General features: G+C 34.9%; 1 protein-coding gene across 2 annotated transcripts in view; it reads left to right on the top strand.

Annotated features, from left to right (window-relative positions):
* MSRA (methionine sulfoxide reductase A) overlaps positions 1 to 22,430 on the top strand; it is a 536,950-nt gene that overhangs the window by 215,443 nt on the left and 299,077 nt on the right. For both annotated transcript variants that reach the window (XM_074209182.1, XM_074209183.1), the window contains exon 2: positions 11,088 to 11,156. In XM_074209182.1, coding sequence (XP_074065283.1) covers positions 11,088 to 11,156 — 69 coding nt within the window. The remainder of the gene's footprint in view (positions 1 to 11,087; positions 11,157 to 22,430) is intronic.

The raw sequence follows: 22,430 nt of genomic DNA, 5'->3' as shown, positions 1-22,430 counted from the left end.
ACATCTCTGTTATTAGAGTGACTTTTCTCATGAGGAGCCCCCTCCCAATAAAATCAGTTGAGAAAACAAGAGCGAACTCTTGCCCTAAATCAAAGTAAAGATCCCCTTTCAATACCCACCAAATCAAATTGACAAGAATTTATTAGGCAGAATGAAATGAGCAGGACTGAGAAAACAAAAGATATTTTCTCATGAAACACATAGAAAAATTACAAAACAGTCATTCCTGATGTGGAAAGAAGAGTGAATTTGAAGCCAGAATGCTTGGGGTCCTGGCTTGGTACAACAGATATATCATCTAATTGGAAAGTAACTAAATATCTTTGGGCCTCAATTCCTTCATCTATAAAATGGCAGAGGTTTTTTGCAAAAATCAAAGGGTAGTAGAGTAGAAAGTATAATGGGTTTAAATCCTAGCTCTGCCACTTACTAATTGAGTAATCCTTAACTTTTTGAACCTTGTTTCCTTGTCTGTAAAAATGATTGGATTAGATTAGTTGACTTTTCAAGGTCCTTCTCACTTTGTATCATTGTGTTGTAAAATGCTTTGAAAATTGTAAAGTGGTATTTTTAGGTATTTTAACCTACTGATGATGACTGTTACTTCCTACAGTGGGTAAGAGCATGAGACCAGTAGTCAAGGGACCTGAGTACTAGTTTCAGCATGGTATCATCATGATCACCACTATCATCATCATCATCACTATCACTACCATCATCACACCACAATCACCACCACCACCACATAATAATAGATAACTCAAATTTATGTATTGCTTTAAAGTTTGCAAAGCACTTTAGAAATGTTATCTGATTTAATCCTCAACACATCCCTCAAAGATAAGTACACTATTATCTTCATTTTCACAGATGAGGAAACTACATCTTTCACCCCTCATCGCACACATCCACTCTGTGATCCAGTTACACAGGTCTCCTTACTGTTCTTTACAGAGGAGACTTTCTCCCAACTCCTGGCAGTCATTTTCCCTGGCTGTCCTTCAGTTCTATGATGTCCCCGCTTCTCATCCCCATCTCCTGCCTTCTCTGGCTTCCGTCAAGGCTAATGAATTATTCTACCAATTCTGCCATCTTCAGGAAGTCTTTCTGATCTTCCTTAACTATTTTTCCTCCCCTCTGTTGATTATTTCCAACTTGTCCTTTATGTAATGTGTACATAGTTGTTTGACTGTGATATGTTCCATTAGACTGTACCTTCTTTTAGAGGAGGGGCTTTTTGCCTTTCTGGGCATCCCTGGTACTTAGCACACTCCTCAGCAGCCTGATGTTTATTGATTGACAAAGACAAACAGATTAAATGAGTTGCTTAGTATGACAACAAGCTGGTAAATTTGGGCAGATTACTTTCCCTCATTTTTAAAAAGTGGGAAGTGGGTATGATGGCCCCTATGATCTCCTCTACTTCTCTCATTTTGAGATTATTTGATTCTGATCTTAGTGGTAGTCTTGCTTCTTCATGCCCTAAGAACAGAAACATGTAAATCAGGATAATCAAACCGAGGGAGGATAATTCTAGGCTAGTTTTTCTCAGGCAGAAAAAGGCCTCTTAAATTGAGTAGATACTTATTATTGCTACTAATAATAACACCTTACATTTGTATAGTGCTTTACACTTTTCAGAGTATTTTCAGGTCTATTATCTCATTAACCATTTGAGCTGAAAAGCTTCTCTCGGTTTTTCTCTCAGCTAACATTTGGGTGGAATGTTGAACAGGATGGATTTGGTTCCCACATATTAAGAATACAATGGCTATACATTACAACCGCCTGCCACAAACTATACCCAGACTACTTCATTGAGGAGGCACGGGTTTAGGGCTTTCTTTTTCTTCCTCCTCCCCAAACTCTTGCACTTCAGAAAATTCTGGTTTCTTTACTACTAAAATAAAAGGAAGCAACACTGGATTAGAAAGTGGAGGGCCTGGGTTCAAATCCCAGGTATGTTGTTATTCATTCTGTGACCCTAATCAAGTCAATTTAATTTCCTTGCCTTCCTGATGATCATCCTAAGGTGCCTTCTAACTCAAATAATTTCCAAATCTATTAAATGGAAGTAGTGAGCACCTGATTTATACCCCATTGCAGATTAAGATATTAATAAACACATTTTTTATAAAGCATGTTTATGGGGTTAAGTGACTTGCCCAAGGTCACATTGCCAATCAATTATTAGGTGTCTGAGGCCGGATTTGAACTCAGCTGATTCTAGGACTGGTATTCTATCCACTGTGCCAACCAATTGCCTCCACTTTGAATTTTGACAAGAAAACTGAATTTTTCTTATGTGGCAGAGCTAGTGCTTAAACCTAGATCTTTTGGTTCTAAACCATTCTCTCCCCCCCACCTTTTTATTTTAATTTTTTCCATTTTCCTTTCCATTACACAAAATGGTTCCTTGTTATCATCATTTTATTTTAAGTTTGATGTCATTGTCAAGAGCAAATGAAAAAGTTAGTAGGGAGAGAGCATTGGACTTAGAATAATAAGATCTGTGTGGTAATCCTAGTTCCATTAGTTACTGTATTGTGCAAAATTCATTTCACCTAAGTTTGTGTCCTTATTTTTAAAACAGGCAATGGTAGTGCCATATCACTCACTTTATAATATGTGAGAAAAATAAAATTTAAAGTATAATAGAAATAGGAGTTCTTATTCTTGGTCTCCAAACAGTTTCCCTACAGCCCTTGCACACGTCTCCCTTTTCTTCTTACTATTCTTTCTTGTGGTCATCTCCAGTTGCCCTGATCCTTATCTTGTTACTGGACCCTGATAGCTGCAGAGGAGAAAGTGAGGCTGGTGACTTTGCACAGTCCTCCCCTCACTTAAATCCAGTTCACTTGCATGGCATGACATCATCTCCCTGATGTCATGATCTTCTTTGAGAAAGAAGGACAAATAATGACTTTGTTGTTATTATTAAAAGAAATCATATATGTAAGGACTTTTTAATCTTAAAAAAAACAATAAAATACCTGCTCCTATCAAATGAGGAAAGAGAAAAGACTTATAAATTAGAGTAAAATTCTGTATGATTTCTTTTGGGCTAGCAGTTGTATGATAATTTTAACTTACCCTTGACCTTTTACCTTTAGGTTTTTTGATGGATTTTTTTTTTGTATTCTGGAAGTTTCAGTGTGACCACCTAGCTTCTAAGCATCTGTGATGTAGTCCCAGTGACTGTGACTGAGGTTCCCTTTCCTTTGACTGATTACCTTCCTTCTTCTCAGCCCTTGCCTTTCCTTTATCTGCATAATGAATCTCTTTCTCTTTGAGCAGAGGGTTCTCTTCAATGAATGTATGGATTTTGTGGTTGTCATCTTTCTAATCTCCTGTGGACTCATGGGTGACTCAGTTGCCAGTGTTCTTCCTTCTTTGAAGGGCACACTGGTGCATTTGTAGTCAGATGAGTTGGGTTCATATTTTGTCTCTGCCCTTACCTGTGTTGATCTGTCATTAATCTTTTGTGGCTTCAATATCATCTGTAAAATGAGGAGATTGGATTTATTTTTTATTGCTCCTCCATGGTTTCTTGTTTTATGTATCTCTTTCTCATCCAAAAGGATGAGAAACTAAAAACTAAAAATAGTTTTAAACCCTTTTGATTAAATTTAAACAAAATCAGGTATTATATGTATATAATATATATTTTCCTTTTAAAAATTTAATAGTACTTTTTCAATTGCATATAAAGACAATTTTAACATTAATTTTTGAAAGATCTTGAACTCCCAACTTTTCTCCCTCCTATCTCTACTACCTCCCCAAGGCAGTAAGCAATCTGATATAGGTTACATTTGTTGCAATCATATAAAACATATTTCTAAATTATCCATGTTGTGCTATTAACCCCCCCCACAACAAACCCTCCCCCCACAAAAAAAGTGATGGTAATATGGTACAGACACTAACAGTTCTTTCTTTGGATGTGAATGACATTTTCTATCAAAAGTCTCTTTTAATTGTCTTGGATCATTGTATTACCAGAAAAGAGTTAAGTCAATCAAAGTTGATCATTTTGCAGGCTGCTGTGTACAGTATTCTCCTGGTTCTGCTCACTTCACTCAGCATTAGTTCATTGTAAGTCTTTTCAGTTTTTTTTTTTGAAATCCTCCTGCTCATCATTTCTTGTAGCACAATACTATTCCATTACATTCATATTTCACACTTGTTCATTTATTCCTCAAATAATGAGCATCCTTTCTATTTCCAATTTTTTGCTATCATAAAAAACCTGCTATAAATATTTTTGACCATGTGTGTCTTTTTCCCTTTTTTTAAATGATCACTTTTTGGATACAGACCTAGTAGTGGTATTTCTAGATCAAAGGGTATGCACAGTTTCATAGGCAAATATGTTCTTGTTAGCCTTTGTTAAGGAGCAAAGCCTCATAGATTTAGAGCTATAAAGGGATCTGAAAAGTCATCTAGTCCAATGTCTTCATTTCACAAATGTGAAAACTGAGAACCAGAGATATTAATGACCTCCCTAAGGTCACCTAGGTAATAAGTGGTAAAACCAAGATTCAAACCCAATTGTTTCAAATGCAGCCTTCTTTCCCACAGTACCATTGCTGTTTCCTCCATCTCTAGCCACTAGACTGTCATTCTTATATTTAAGCTATGATCCAAAAATCTAAATCTCATTTTCAGATACTGTCTTTTAAGCCAGTCTCTGCTCCTATGTGCTTCAGTTTCTTCCCCAGGACATCATGATCTTTCACATCACTTTCTAGGTTCCTTCTGGTGGTATTGCTTGAATCCAGATGAGTCATCAGAATTGAGTAGTAATCATTGTTTTGATAAGTCTTGGCTGCTCTGTTATATCTTGGATACATACCTCCTAGATTTTTCTGCTGTTTTCAGTTTGACTGAATTGACCTTAGTAGTCCTTATCTTCTTTTTTCCCCCCTTTTATCTTTATTAGGTGCTTTATTTTTCTTTGGAGGAGAAATAGTTACCTGCTTTTCAAGGCATCCAGTGTCCTCTTTAGGATAAGTTTCAAATTTGCTTTTTAATTCCAAATGAACAATTGTCTTTTTCCTCCCTTTCCTTCTTTTTGTATCCTTCTACTCTTCAACCTCCTGACAAAGTTCAAGGCTCTTCTTCCCTTATGATCTTCAATCTTTTTTAATCTGTACACTTCTTTCATTTTTTTCCTTGAGAATTTTGACTATGCAGAAGTGTTCTTTGATTCTCTTCAGCTTCTATTCTAGGAAAGCAATCAACTTTTATTTGGAATATAGTAGCTACCATTTCAGTCTGTCAAAAAAAAAACCCCAAAAACCTTAATGCATGGTTACTGTAGGATTTTCATGCTCTCCATAGCTATTGTGCTTCTTTATAACTTACCCTCTAAGTGATTGTTATCATTTTTACAATCCTTTATCACCTTTCAGCAACTTGACATCTTACACCTTCCTTTCCTTTATCTCAAAAATTTTATAACCACCTGATTAATTTTTTGTCTTTCAAAAAACCTTATTTTGCCAATTTTTTGCTCTATCAGTTTAATAACTTTTTTAAAAAAATTCTTAATTTGTGATACTTTTTCTTATTTGCCTTTCCTACTATCTTCTTCTTTTCCATCTTCCTGACTTCATTTCTTTAGGCCCTTACTGCACATTCCTTTTATGCTCACAAATTGAATGTTCCTTCAGTTTGAGCCCTCATTCTCATTCAGTTCATGTTTTCCCTTCATTGTATTCTCAAATTCTCTCATATTTCTTTTCCTCCAAATTCAATCACTGTCACTTTTCTTTTTCCACTATACTTTTCACCGAGAAGCCAAAAGTAGAGTCTGGAGTAAGAGATTTTCTATCAATTTTTTTTCTCAATTTCACCCAAATTTCTCCTTCCAAATTAAATATATAACTTTCTTTCTCTGCCCTTTAACCTCCCCTGGAAGTTGGAAGCAGAGTCTTTGTTAATCTTTATGGTTATTTTAAGCATTAAATATGAATAATGTTACTTTCATGTTAACAAAGCACTTTCATAGATGGAAATTCCAATTTGGAACTTTTCTATTTTTTTCTTTTTTTTTCTTACAATGGTATAGAGCCATGTTTTCATTATACTTGTTGAGGAGGAAGGCATATGCAAACATTTCAAAGGTTTTGTGGTGTGTAGCTTGTGACCGTGAGCCTATTGTTTAATTTTTCAAAGCCTCAGTTTCTTCTTTGGAAATTGAGAACAATAATAGTTGCATCATCTCCCTCTGTAAACCTTAAACTATTATATAAATGGGAGCTAATGTTATTTGGTGTGAAAAATGTTTATTTTTTTACCACAGCTTTTACTGTCTCTTCTTTTTCTTCTCATTTTCCTCCTTTATATTTTTTCTTCTGTTCCCTCATATTGCCTGGAAACAGGGCTAAAGATAAGACAGTGTGGGAATCTGACTAGGCAGGATTCATTGGCAACCAATCAAGAGGCTTTTGTCTGAAAAAGTCCCTTCAAGGTAGGAGAAGCAAAAATGGAAAAGAGGCCAAAGCTACTGTAGTTGATCTCATAGGACACAGCTACCCACAGACATATGCTTGGATTTCTTTATTCTGCAGACCTATCACTGCTGTTCAGTATGTATCCTTATTCAGTTTGTATACTGAAAAGTGAGACTCCATCAGTCTAACTAGTTTGCATAAATACAGGTATATTTTTGTATAGTATAGTATAGTAGATATGTTTCTGGAATTATGTCTATAAAGTTATGAATATTTTATATGCAATGGTGAAATTTGCTATTTAAAGAAATTATGACAAATCCATTTGTAAAGCAAATGGGAAAAAGTGGAATACATTGGAAATTCTGTGGAAATGAGAAGCCCCAGGACCTGACTCTTAAATTCCCATTTGGTCCCTTACTGGTGTGTGACCTTGGGTCAGTCACTTAATTTCTCATGGCCCAATTTCTTCATCTCTTAAAATGAAGGGGTTTGACTAGTTGATTGCTCAAGTCATTTTCAACTTTGGTTCTAAGAACTAAAGAAGAATTTTTTTAAAGGCAAATGATTATCTTTCCCCCTTTTGGATTTTGAAGTTTTTATATTAAAAGCATGACACTTCTGAATATTAAAGCTATGTGAGTGATAATCAGACCTTCTAGCAGGTATGTCACTCAGCAAGTTCCTGCTTTCATAAATAATATAATAGAATGTAGGACCTGATTCAACCTGAGTTCAAATCCTGCTTCAGACATTTCAATGCTATCACTTAACCTTTCTATGCCTCAGTTTTCTCATCTGTAAAATAGTAATAATAATAATAATAATAATAACAATAAACCCTACTTCTACCTCATGAGGTTGTTTTGATGATCATATAAGTTAACATATATGCAGTTCTTTGGAAATAATAAAAGTTCTATAATAATGTTTATTATTATTACTATTATCACAAATGATTCCTCCCCCATTTATATTTTGAAATTTTGAATATTGAAATCAGGGCATCCCTCTATTTTGAACTTACTTCGGGGATAATTTGTCCTTTTAACAAGTGTCACATGACAGATTCCCACTTTTCTATACAATATTACAGAATATGGAACTATAAGAAACCCACGAGATTATCTAGTCTGCCTTATAGGTTTTATAAATGAGGAAAGTAAGGTCAGTGAGGTCAAGTGATATGCCTAAAAACTGACATAGAACCAATTCTAATTCAAGCTCAGGGCCTCTAACTCCACAAAGTGGATTTTTATATCTTTTTTTCAATCATTATAAAGGTGTGGAGATGGAAGCTATAATGTCCTGGGTGAGAAACAGAGAAAAGTCCAGTTTGATTGAATTGGACTGTAGGAAAGAGTATCAAGTCAAGCTAGAAAAATAGATTAAATTCAGGTTGTGAAAGGCTTTAAAAAATAAACCAGGTTTATATGTTACATAGAAGCACTAGGAAACTATTGGACTTGGTTGAGTAGGGAAATTACGTGTTCCAATCTGTGCTTAAGGAAAATTACTTTGACAGCAGTATATATGATAAACTAGAGTAGTGAGAGACTTGAGGCAGGAAGATCAATTAGAAAGCTATTGTCATAATCACTAATTTTCCTATTCATTTCTTGCCTCTTTCTGGGCCCATATCGGTTCAGAAATAGAGGTTTCTCTGTTCTCTGTGTTTTTTCCGCCTCTGTATTATGATTAGCATTAGTGTGTATATGTGTGTGTGTTGTGTATGCATTCACCCTTGTGTGTGTATAGATGTAAAAAATACTATCCAGACAATTCTGTCTGAAAAAACTTCACTCCATTTTTTTCTTGATCCCCTAAAGTATTAAATGATTGAAGGTATTTAGGTCATGTAAATATGTGTATGGTGCTTTATAGCCTTCACTATGGAGCCATTAGGATATTTTAGGCATTATCTCATTGACTTCTTTATCATTCTTACATTAGATTTATCGTTTCCATCTCCTTAAGTTCATGACATGAGCATCATTAATAGGAAAGTAAAGCTAGTGGTCCATGGGATCACAAAGAATCAGACATGACTAAATAACAAAAACACAGCTAGTGGAGTAGTCAAACTTGAGTTTGATGAGGAAGGTAAAAGCATCATAGAGCTATAGAAACTGAAATGTGGGAAGGAACCTTAGATGGAATTTTGTATTAGCTTTCACATAGGAAGAATTTCCATCATAATGTCCTTGATAAATGGTCTCTTTAAACTCATTCCAGGGATGGGAAGTTCACTCCTTTGTTAGGTAACCCTCTGATTTTTTTGGACTCCTTATCCTGGCAAGGAATGATCTAGGGAGATCTAAGGTCTGCCTCTAGCAAAATAAGCAAAATTAGGACATGGAAAAACTTAGGAAAGATTGAGAAAGAAAGTTTTCCTTTCATAAGACAAATATAATCCCAGTACTTAAAACAGAGGAGGATAAAGCAAAGAAGAACTATAGAACAATATGAATGATGAATAGCAACAAAAACTTTTAAATAAAATCCTGTTAAACAGCTTACAGAAACTCATCCAAGAAATTATTCATTATGATCAAGTTTGAGTTATGCCATTGATTCAAAGTTTAGTAAAAAAAGGAAAAATAATCATATTAATAACAAAATGATCCAGATATACATAATTATCTTAATACAGAGCTGTCTAAAAGGCAGCCTGTGGGGCTGTAGACTGCCTGCAGGGTGATTTTATGTGGCCTGCCTGTGGGCTTACTAAATACTTTGGTAAAGAAAGCCAAGCTATCTCAGAGTTCTCACTAAAATGGCAAATCAAAATAATATCATCTGTTGTTTCAACAAAAACTTTGAAAAGTAAGGTTGGAAACCCTTGTCTTAATACATTCAAAAAAAATTTTTTGACAAAGTCTAATACCTTTCTATACTAAAAACCCTACAAAGAACAGGCAAGAGGGATTTTTAATATAATAATTATCTAAAGTCTTAAGTAAAAATCATATGCCATATGGTTAAACTAGAAGATTTCCCAATTAATGCAGAATAAAGAATGACCTCTTTTCTTGTTATTATTTATTATTATTCTAGAAATACTAGTTATATTCACACATTTAGATGTATATACATTTAAAAACATACATATGCCTATATATGCATGTTTGTATACGCCAGAGAAAAATTTAAGGATCCACAATAGGCAAAGAGGAAATAAAACTATCCCTATTTGCTGATGACATGATATTTATTTTGCATCAATCACTTTTTATTGTCTTTGTGATTTCTATTTAGGTGGTTTTAGTAATTTTCTCTGTTCTTTTCTGTGCTCTGTGTATTACTTTCTACATTGCCTCATACAGATCTTTCTAAGCTTCTCTGTATTTATCACATTGATAATATTTTCTAGGACAGTGATATTACATTATATCAATATAAGAGTTGTTTAGCTTTTCATCAATCTATGGGTAACTATTTTGTTGATAGCTTTTTGTTGCTACTATAAATAAATATTTTGATGTATATGGAGACTACTTATTAAATACTCCCTTGAGGGCTCTGCCTAGTCTTTCAATCTCTAGGTAAAAAGGTGTGGACATTTTAAGCATATTATTTCCATAATTCTAATTTTTTTTTTTATTTTGGAAGCAGTTGGGGGTTAAGTGACTTGCCTGGAGTCATAGAACTGCTGTCTGAGGTAGAATTTGAACCAAAATCCTCATAGCTGCAAGGCCAGTGCTTTATCCTCTGGGCCACCCAGCTGCTCCCCAAATTGTTTTCCTAAATAGTTTAGCTGATTAACGGATCCACTAGGAACACAATAGAGTGCTTTTCCTTCTACAACCTGTCTAGGGTTGTCATCTTTGCAAGTTTGTTAGGTGTGTAGTGAAACCTCAAGATTATTTTGATTTGCATTTCTCTTATCATTATTGATTTGGATCATTCTTTTATATGGATGTTAGTTGTTTTGCAATTTTTGTTTTTGAGAACTGTTCATATCCTTTAATTTCTCATTTATTTGAGAATGGCTTTTGGTTTTATAGGTACAATATTTGCATAAATGTGTAAATATGTATACAAACATGTATGAATATATGCTCACACACATTTATAATGCTTATATACATATCTTGATCATGTCTAAGTCCTTATCTCTTTATAACCATCTGTGTGTGTGTGAGAGAGAAAGAGACAGAGAGACAAAGAGGAGAGAGAGAGAGAGACAAAGAGGAGAGAGACAGAGACAGAGACAGAGACAGAGACAGAGACAGAGACAGAGACAGAGAAACAATAGACTTGGAGTCAACAAGACCTGGGATTAGATCTAGCATTGGATACTTATCAGCTGTGTGTACCTGAGCAAGTCACTTCACCCTGTTTACCTCAGTTTCCTCATCTGCAAAAAGACCTGGAAAAGAAAATGGCAAACCACTAGTACCTTTGCCAAGAAAACCCCAAATGGGGTCATAAAGAGTCAGACATGACTGAAATGACAGCTATTGATATATAGACCCACACACATACAATGCCTAGAGGGCATATTTTTGTGACTTTAGAGTTAGAACTGAAGAATTGGGCTCACTGACATTTTAAAATATGTCTGTCAATATGTATTTATGGACTTCACTTAAAAATTTGCATTTCTTCTTTCTTTTTTCCTAGGCAAACATCATGTCAGTGGAAGTAGGACTGTTGAACCTTTCCCAGAGGGAACACAGATGGCAATGTTTGGTAAGATATCAAATCTGAAAGGAAACCCAAATTGTGTGGAAAGAATGAAGGCCAAAATTTTTAGTTTTAGCAAGAATCCTCAGGGTTTTGGATTGTTCTAGATAAATAAGTCTGACCAATTGAAAACTATCCTCAATTTTTAAATAAATTCTATGGTTAAGCTGTAGTTACGGTATAGTTATATCTATACCATAAAAATAATCTGGTGACTTGGTGTTTGTGTTTTTATTTACCAGAAAGAAAAATAACGATTTTTACATCAGTATTATATGGTCCTGCTACCTTTCATACATCACTGAAATAGTTTGAATTGCCATTTCTGTATTCATTCCCATTGAGACATTCCCATTGGTCTTGAGTTCATTAATTCATACAATTATTCATCTAGTATCTATGTGCTAAGGATATAGAGACAAATACAAAGTTACTGATGCAGCTGCCTGGAATATTCCTTCACCATAAGTTTGTCTGACTCCCCAACCTTGCCTTCTAAGACCTTTCCTTTTGTTCAGGGGCTACAGGTAGAAATAAGGAACATGCACGCAAATGGCCACCAGGTGGCGCCGTAGTGCACAGAGTGCTGGTCCTGGAGTGAGGCTGCCTCCTCAAACCAGATTCCAGCCTGGCACAGGTCAGTGGCATGACCCTGGGAGAGTCCCTTGCCCTCTGTTTGCTTCAGTTTCCTCCACTGTAAAATGGGATGATAAATAGTACTACCAGGAGGGTTGTTTGGCAGGTCCAAACAGAGGATATAAAGGCTCTTTGCCCTTCTCTTCCCCTTCCATATTCTATGGGGCTCCTGCTGTGACATTCTTTTTGATCAGATGTGATATTGGTCCTTCTGCGAAGAAAACTTCATGGCTCCCTGTTGCCGCTCAGATTAAACTTTGAGCTCCTCTGTTTGGCATTTAAATCCTTTCACCAGCTGATTGGAACCCCCCCCTTTTCAGACTTATTTAGAAAAGCCAACATTTCCCACTGTCTGCATCTCAGTCACACCATTCTGTGTCCATCATCCCAACCCTCCACTTTGGTGGGATAACCATGCGCCTTTAATCAGACCTCCTGAGACCTGCTCATTCACCCCTCACCTTCATCTTTTTTTAGTCTCCAGTCCGTCCCCCACCCCATGCTTCCTACTTAAGGTTTTTCTGACCCCAAAGAGGCTAGAGTCTTCCCTTCAGTTTCTCTGTATTTATTCTTCCCTCTAAGAGTTCTTGTAGATGATAGGATCCTACAGAGCAGGGTGGGTTTCTGTTTGTACATCTAGTGCTTAGCACAGGGACCATCCCACATTGTGGTTCAGTTGTTTTTTTAATCATGTCCAACTCTTCTTTATCATCTAGGATTTTCTTGGCAGAGATACTGGAGTAGTTTACCATTTTCTTCTCCAGCCCATTTTACAGTTGAGGAAACTGAGGCAAACAAGTGACACAGCTAGTAGGTGTCAGATTTGAACTCAGGAAGGTAAGTCTTCCTGACTCCAAGTCTGACACAAGATCCACTGTACCACCAAACTGGCAACCAAGTATTAATAGTAAGTATTAATAGATGCTTGAGGACCATTTGTTAAGGATATTGTTGAGGATGCTCCTTTTCAGGTATTGATTAGATCAGATGATCCCTGAGGTCCCTTCCAACTCTGGAAGTCTTTGATTCTGTGGAAGAGTAGACTTTCAATATTCTTCTAAACCAAAGAGGAAGACAATTTAGAAATTAAAACATCACTGAGTACCTGTTACATCTACTGCCTAAAGGCATTATTGGAAGAAGTAGCATTGTCTTTTAAAGTGCTATAGAAATGTGAGTTCTTCCTTCCATACTTTGGGGATCTTGTGATTTTTTTCGACTGGGTACTATTTTATGGGGTATGTATTGTGGCTCTTCTAACACCTTACTAGATTATCATCCTTTGGGTGGCCTAGTGATAAGTCTCTCTAAATGTATTTAGGCTTTTACTCAAAATATATACTCTCTTATTGGACTTGCATTTTAAACCTTTTCATTTGCAGTCTTATCTGTCCTTTAAAGACACAGGCTTATTGCAGTGGAGTAGGATTCAGGCCGAGGGAATTATTATTAAATAAAACTGTATTCAATAATCCTTTTATTCATGTCTTGTAAATTTCTAGGCTTTCCCCCCACAGTACCATTTGTCAAATTTCTCTTGTTTCTTAACTTCTAATTTTCACTTTCCTGGTCCTCATTCATTATATAACTTTATTTCCTACTTTGCAAAAAAAAAAATCACCCTCATTTACTCTTTCTTGACCTAAATATCTCCCCCTCTCTTTTTGCTCTGTATGCTCCATCCTCCTTTTTTTCATCCTTTCCTGGTAGTCTCAGAGGAGGAAGTTTTACTTGATCTCAGAATTTAACTCATTAGCTTGTGTTTTTGAGTCTGTTCTGTGCCACCTCCTGAGGAACCTAGCTCCCACAGGGAAAACAAAACAAAACAAAAAAGAAAAACCTTTCACTTGACCAAGCTTCTCTTTCTATTTGTTGTCCTACTTTCACATTCTTTTTGATGTCAACTGTATGGAGTCCATGATCTATATTTTCTGTCTTTGTTGCCTCATCACATTCTCTCTCTGTCCTCTCATCAGAATTTATTTGATTATAATGATCATGATTATACCTATTCCTTTATAATTTTTTTCTCCTTTGACTTTTTTTTTGACACCACATTTTCCTAGTTCGTTTTCCATATCTCTGACTGATCCTTTATTTTCTCAAACATTAAACGCTCTTTCTTCTCATCATTTCCAAACTGTGAATGTCCTTAAGACTCAGCCCTTGGCCCACATTTTTTTTTCTCAGAAGTATTTTATTTTTTTTCTTGGTTTTCAAAGTTGTCTTTATTTTGAAGTCTCTGAAATCTACCTCTTCAGCCTCAAATTCTTACCTAAACTCTAGTTCTTCATCTGTTTCTGGGAAATTTCTACTTATGTGTCTTGTGCACTTCTTACTGGCAAAATTCCCAGGTGCTGCCTGAGTCAGATTAAAATGTACTTGAGAAATATTTATCAAAATAAATAAAAATGCACCATAACATAGAGAATGTTAATTTGTGGTTTTCTGAGTCAGGCTATAGTTTGCAGCAATCTTTTTCTCTTTGAGTTTGAAACCACTGATATAGAAAACTACATTCATCATCTTCCTTCTGCTGCTACCCTTACTTTATGAATGGTGCTTCTATTTTCTTAGATTACTGAATGCAAACCTTGTTGTGTTTGATAGTGTCTTTCTTTCACCCCTGATATTCAGTCATTTAGTAGGACCTAGTGAGTCATTCTTCCTAATGTTATTTGGTTCTGTTCCTTTTTCTTTGTGACAGCTATCAACCCCCTAGTTCAACCTCCTGTCACAGTGCCTTAGAGATTATCAGTTAGCCGTATCCCATCAAAGTTTTTCCATGGATACTTTGCAGTATGCTTTAACTGATCTTACAATAGATAGCCTTCATTACATTGCTTTCCTTTTCAAATACCTATGAAGGCAGCAATTGCTGCATTGTTGCAAAATTTTCAAATTTTCCTTCTTCCCATTTAACCTTAACCATGTCCCAGTACAACTGCCCATTCTAGATAACCTAGCTGTTGTTCCATTGTGTCCTGGTACCCCTACAGTAATCAGAATGTTTGCTATATCTATGGTCTTCCTTCCTTTAAGTTTTATTGACTACATTCAGTGAATGTACTCAGAGAGACCTTCTTCTGCTCTTCTTTTTTTAATACAAAACTTTAATGTCAATCAATCAACTATTCATCAAGCATTTATTAGGGTCTTTCTATGTGTGCTGTGATAAGTATTGGAGTTATTAAAAAAAAAAACCAAATAGTCTCATGTGGGAGAAGAGTGCATCAATAAAAGAAAAATACAGAGTAAGGTGAAGTTAATCCCCAGAGAAGAAAGTACTCGAAGTGAGGGGAACCAAGAAGGGCCACCTGTGGGAAGGTGAAATTTATACACATTGATGAAGGAAGCCAGGGATTCAGAGATGCAGAAACGAGGAGGGAGAGTATCCTAGGCCTGGGAGAGATTCAGGGAAATGGAGCAGTGTGTGTGAGAAACAGAATGCAAGTCATATTTAGATTGTATTGGGGAAGTAATATGAGGGGCCCAATTTGTGAGAGCTCTTAAATACCCAGCACCAAAGTTTGCATTTGATTTTAGAAGTATAGGGAGTCATAGGGTAAGGGGGGGTGTGTGTGTTTATAGCCTGATTAAACCTATGCTTTAGAAAAATCACTCTGTCAGCTTTATGGAAGATAGGTTGGACTGGGGGGAGTTTTGAGTCAGGGAGGCTACTGAATCAGTCCATGAAGAGGGTCAGAGAGAAGATTTTAGAGAGTGAAGAATTGAGGATGATGCTAAGTTTTGAGATGAGGTTTCTAAAAGGATGTTGAGCCTCAATAGTAATATTTCATTATCACAATAGGAACTCATATACTGAAAATAAATTATAGGGTCTCAAGGTTGGAAAAGACTTCACAGGTAAGCAAATCCACCTAGTACCAAATACAACATAATAATAGCACTTTTATCTAATATAATAGCATAGCATGTAGAAATATATCATTAAGATATAATAAGTGATATTACATTTATAATAATAGTAATTTAGCACTATTCTAGCACTTTTATAAGCATTTTATAAATATTTATATTTATATTTTTAAACAAAAATCTTACACCTTCCTGTGAGATAGGTGCTGTTATTATCTTTGTTTTACAGATGAAATTGGAGATAGAGGTTAAGTGACTTGATCAAGGTTACACAGTTACTAAGAATTTTTGTCATCTTAGCCAGTCATCTAGGGTGAGATAGTATCTCAGAGTTGTTTTGATTTGCATTTCTCTAATCAAAGGCAATTTTGAGCACTATATGTGCCTATAGAGAGCCCCTTTTAGAGAAAGCAAGTTCTACATTTGAACAGATATCTAAGTTAGCCATGCATTTATAAATATTTCATCCATTCAGAAAACTCTTCAAAAATGATATTCAGTGAACCTTCAGAAACAAGTTTCTTTTCTAGCAAATTATTTCTGATGTTTGTGCTTGAAAATATTTTCACTTTTCTCTATTTATTTATTTTGGTAGCGTTGGCAGTTACATGAATTGTTCACATCCATTTTGTTACTCTATTCTCTGATTGTAAGTTATCTAAAACATCCTGGTATAGAAGAAAGAACACTCTACTAGTTGTTAAGAGCCTTGAATTTGAGCCTCCACTAAAGTTTCCTTGGGGTCACTGTACCTTGCTGGGTGTCAGTGTTCTCAGATACAAAATGAAAGAGTTGGACTAGGAGTTCTCCAGGGATGTGCTCTGGGGTTTTGTTGTGCATTGAGAATGAAATCAAATGTCAGTAGTATTCCCTTACTTAGTCCTCATAATTGGATGATTTAAGACTTTATTCTAGGCCTTTATCACTTTTCTCAAAAACATCATCTTGATGTTAATAATTTAAATATTTTTCACACCTTAAAATTTTGGTAAACTTCAAAGAGTCTTTTAAATGGTAAGTTTTTTGAGCCAAGCTATTCTCAATAGAGATTAGTGAGAAAAGGAGCACATTCTGTTAAATAAAAATGAAAGACACCATTATCTTTTCTCCTTATCAGTGAATCCTGGACATTTTTCTAAAAACAAAAACAAAAAGAAGATTCCTAGAGCATAGATTAATTTTTATACCTGCTAAAAATTTTATTTAATTGTATTTAAAAGCATTTCAGAAACTTTTTGTAATGTACTGATCACTATTACAACTTTCAAAGACTGGTTCAGTTTCCTTGCTCTTTTCCCTATCTTTTGTTTCTATGACCAGAATGACTTTAGTTTTGTGTGATATTCATTCTTAGTATTCTTGGATGATGATGATAAGGAAAGTAATGGGCTATATTCTCCTGGTGGGTGTCTCTTCTGTGTAGGAAGTTCTCTTTCAAATCAGTGGGAGTTCTTTGCTCAGTCAGGAAAAAAAAAAGAACCCAGCATCTTACAATTACTCATTGTCTTTGTTCAAAGTAGTTGAAAGTGTCCAATAGGATATCATCCTTTTAATCCTTACTAGGGTCCTATGAAGTGAATCTTTTTTTATAGAAAGGGAGACTGAGGCCCCCAAAGATTAAGGAATTGTGTATAATAAAAAGAATATTTCCTTCGGTATGAGGAACCCAGCATAAAGTTGTTGACATATGTCATTTCTTTTAGTGAAATGCTTATTGAATTGAGTTAAAATAAGAAAATTTCTGAGGCTTTTTTTGGGAATATAATGATTTCTAAGCAATCAAAGCAGCTTAGAATTGTTGAATCTAAATGAGTATTTTCTTGTCATTTTGAAACATTGAAGGATTGTTCCATTTTATTTTAAAATACATTCCTGTCATAAGAAAGCCTTTACACACAAAATAAAATACAATTATTTTTATTAATTATGAAATTGAGAAAAATGTATTTTTATCTTTATGATTTGAACCTTGTTGATTAAGATAATAATAGATCATATTTACTCAATATTTTATAATTTAATTAGCACAGTCTTTTCAAGGCAGGTTAAATAGATAATGCAAATATTATTAGCCCCATTTTATGGAAGAACAAATAGAAGTTCAGTGATTTGCTTCTTGTAGTCAGGCATCTAGGAAGTTGAAGAAATGACATGTGAATCCTTCATTTTTATTCAAGATCAGTAGTCCTTTCCCACCATAGTTCACTATTTCTAGAATTTTTCAAAATTACTTAAATATAAATTACCTTTCAAGGACCTTTACAAGTACACATTGAGCTTATTTGAATTGTAGATATAAATGAACTGAAACATACATAATGAAGTAAATTAATAAAACATAATTCATAAGAGACCTCTACTTTGTGATAATAAACACTTTTTAAGCACAAAAATAAATCCTATGGCCACTAGTATTCTTTGTACTTTCACAGATTCCTATTTCAGTGGCTCAGTGAACATAGAGGTGGGTGACCCCGAGTTGTTTGAATGCAATTGATATTAAAACCAATTTCTGGCAGGCTCCCATATGTGAAAGAGGTGTCACATGTTGTCCCAACAACAAATTCTAATTACTGAATTGCAGCCTGGGTAAATAGAAGTTTATTGATAAGATATGATGAAAAATTCTTTTTTTTATGGTAACACATGAAACAATGAAAAAAATTCAAGTGATCTTGAGTTTCTTATGGCTCAGTTTCTACTTCTGTAGTGGAATAGTATTGAAAAAGGAAGTAGGTAGAGAATATAAATTTAAGTTTTTCGACCATTTATGAATATTGTACTTTATACTTTTAATGTTGTAGCCTTGTTCAGTGAAAAAAATGAGAAGAAATATATTATAATACAAGCATTTAAAAACTTTTTTTGGCACCATAGACCCTTCTAGCAGCCTGACAAAGCCTAGGGACCCTTTCTCAAGAATCATATTTTCTTTCTTTTTTTTCTTTAGAAAGATTTTATTAATTTTGAGTTTTACAATTCCCCCCCCCCCCCACAGAAGGCAGTCTGTTAGTGTTTGCATTGTTTCCATGGTATACATTTATCTCAGATGAATTTGATAAGAGAGAAGTTGTATCCTTAAGGAAGAAAAATAAAGTATAAGAGATAGCAAAATTACATGATAAGGTAACAGATTTTTTTTTCACCTAAATTGAAGGTGATAGTCTTTGGTTTTTGTTCAAACTCCACAATTCTATCTCTGTATACAGATGGTATTCTCCATTGCAGAGAGCCCCAAATTGTCCCTGGTGAGTGCACTGAAGGAATGAACAAGTCCATCAAAGTTTATCATCGCCCCCATGTTGCTGTTAGGGTGTACAGTGTTTTTCTGGTTCTGCTCATCTCATTCAGCATCACTTCATGCAAATCCCTCCAGGCTTCCCTGAGTTCCTATCCCTCCTGGTTTCTAATAGAACAATAGTGTTCCATGACATACATATACCACAGTTTGTTAAGCCATTCCCCAATTGAAGGACATTCACTTAATTTCTAATTCTTTGCCACCACAAACAGGACTGCTATGAATATTTTTGTACAAGTGATGTTTTTACCCTTTTTCATAATCTCTTCAGGGTATAGACCCAGTAGTGGTATTGCTGGATCAAAGGGTATGCACATTTTTGTTGCCCTTTGGGCATAATTCCAGAAGGAATCATATTTTCAGATGAATAAGGTAAAATGCATAAAATTTCAAAGAAACTCAATTATATTGAAATATAGTTATTGCAATATTTTTTTTAAGTTCATCACCCCCCAGGTTAAAAATGCTTGATCTAGAGAAGATGAATCCTCTCAATCTTGACATTCTAACTGTGAGTGAAACTAGAAGAGAAAATAAAAATAAACTCACTTGAATGGAAGAACAGCTAATACTTACTTTTTTTACAAAGTTTTTACATTTCTCTCTCTTCTTCCCTTCCCTCCTCCTTACCCCTGATAGAAAGCAATGTGATATAGACTCTACATTTATAGCCATGCTAAACCTAGATCCATATTGATCATGTTGTGAGAGAAAAATCAGATCCAAACGGAAGAAAGAAAACATTAGAGAGGAAAAAAAGACAATACATTAGACAACTTTTAAAAACTGAAGATAATAAGCCTTAATCTTCATTTAAACACCACAGTTCCTTCTGGATATGGATGGAATTTTCCACTACATGTCTGTCTTTGATTATTGTACTGCTGAAACAAGTCAATCAAGGTTGATCATTACACATTCTTGTTAGTGTGCATAATGTTTTTCTGGTTCTCCTCATTTCACTCAGCATCAATTAATGCAAGTCTTTCCAGCCTTTTCTGAAATTACTTCCCTCATGATTTCTTATAGAACAAAAGTATTCCATCAGATACATTATACCACAATTTATTCAGCCATTCCCCAATTGATGGGCATCCTCTCAATTTCCAGTTCTTTAACACCACAAAGAGACATCAAATAATGTCACATAAAAATGTCTAAAAATATTTTAGAATACATATGTTCTTTTTTCTTTTACCCTGCTCACCCTAGGAAACAGAACCTAATAGTGATATTGGGTTAAATACAATTTATAACTTTGGGGGCATAATTACAGATCGATGTCCAAAATTGTGACAGTTCACAATTCCACCAACAGTATATTTAGTGTCCCAGTTTTTCTACATTCCCTCCAACTACACAGCACTATCTGCACAGAAAGATGTGTATGTGTGTGTGTGTGTGTGTGTGCATGTGTGTAGTTTAAATTATTAATTCAAATACTGTTTAATGATTTACCTTTTATCATACAACTAATAAGTGGAAGAACTACCTGGATAGATAAACTAAGTATTAGGAAAACCAATGAGTAAGTGTTGGGAATACAAGCTTGAGCAGAAAGAATCTAAATGTCAGGTTATAATATACATCTATCAAAAATTTTTAATGGATTATTTCTCAAATAATGACACCTCTCAAGTAGCATTTATTAAATGCTTATGATGTTCAGACTCTGCTCTAAGTACTGGGAACACAATCAAAGGCCACCTGCAAAATTCCTACTCTGAATTAGGTCCCATGCTAATCAAGTAGATGACTTGTAAATAACCAGATACCTATAAGATATTATAGAATAGATAGGAAGCAATCTGAGGTTTGAAGGGGAAGGGCAGAGGGAATGAGACCAGAAAAGGTGAAATTTGGGGTGTCTTAAAGGAAACCAGAGGGACTGGGAAGCAGTAGTAAAAAAGAAAACTGAGGACAGTGTGCTGCTTTGAGCAAGTAAAAGGAATGTTAAGGAAAACAGATGGGAAGAGCAGCAAAACTAGCCCAAAGATATGTCTGAGGGGATGTATTCTGGAAGAGATACAATTCTGAGCAGGTTGAGTGATAGTTTTCAAGGTATCTGGAAGGAGCAGATTCCATCAACCAACAGACCATAATTTGTAGTCATACATAAAGCAGATGACTGAAAAGTAGGAAAAAAAGGCCCAATCTCACTGTACTTATTAGTGCTTATTGGTTGGTTATTTTAAAAAAAATAAAGTACATTTGATTCAATCGAGTAAAATGTCTTCAGTTAAGGTAACTATTAAGGGGTACATCAAGCTATCACCTAGGTATTTGTTAAAATCATAAAAGATTCTCTAAAAGATGTAAAAGAGATACCTTGAATTTTCTTCTGGTAATATCAATTGAGGCTTGAAACAGTGAGACTTAACACTCATCAAATTTGTTTGCCTTGTCATGGAGGATGTTCAGGGCAGAGTCCAGATGGTAAGATCTTCCATATACTTATGTTTTCAGATGCTATTATACTGATGGAATCAGTCTTTGGAATGTCTAAATGAAATACGTAATCAGTCAGTCAAAATTACTAAGCCTATCCATGCCTGGAAAAAAAATCAAAACAAAATAAGAGGGAAGAATACCTTTTTATCTTCTATGTTGTATAGTTGTGTGGGGGTACCCATTGAGCCCATACAAATACATATATATGGTAAAGCAACTCTAAATATATAATGATATATGCACTAAGAATTGGGCACTAACCCACTAAGACTGGGTTACATTGCTTTGGGGAAATTGTGCAAGTATTAAGTTTTTTTTAAAGCAATATTCTTACAGTGATTGCATATAGCTGAGAGTCATTCATGGAATAAAAATCAATAAAAAATTATAACTAAGAGTCATCCATAGGACAAGGAATTGGTAGATCTAAATTTAAGTAGGCCGCAACCAGGAATTACATTATAGGAAGCATAGAGGATATCTATCACCTGAGAGATGCATTACATAGCGTGTCTGTCTATCTGTCTCTATATATATGGATATCTATCATCAGAGAAATGCATTACATATAATATATATATATATACACACACACACACACACATGAAAGTCCTGAAGTTCTAGCGAGGGATTGTTTACTAATATACATGCTGTGCTAAGAGATCTAATAGAAAAGACATTAGAAAATTTTATAGGAGCTCATGGCCAAGAGCTTCACAGGATGGATTCTGATCTGCAAGAAGTACCTTCATACATAAGATCACAGATCCACCAATGTAGAGAAGTATAACTGATAGGTACAAGTCCTGAAATGCGCTTTTCATTTTGAGGTAAGAATCAATAATAATAATAATAAGAATCAGAATCTTAGTCAAACTCTTTGTAAATTGTCTTCTTCCAAGTTTGGGGAGTCAAAATATATGAAGTTTTAATAATTGATTAGATATAGATACATGTATATACATAACTTATGTGCTATATTGATAAATTTGACAGAAATAGGGTTTGTCTGC

This window comes from Macrotis lagotis, chromosome 1 (genome assembly GCF_037893015.1).
Source record: "Macrotis lagotis isolate mMagLag1 chromosome 1, bilby.v1.9.chrom.fasta, whole genome shotgun sequence".
Classification (NCBI taxonomy): Eukaryota; Metazoa; Chordata; class Mammalia; order Peramelemorphia; family Peramelidae; genus Macrotis; species Macrotis lagotis.
This window is presented reverse-complemented; position numbering and strand designations above follow the sequence as displayed.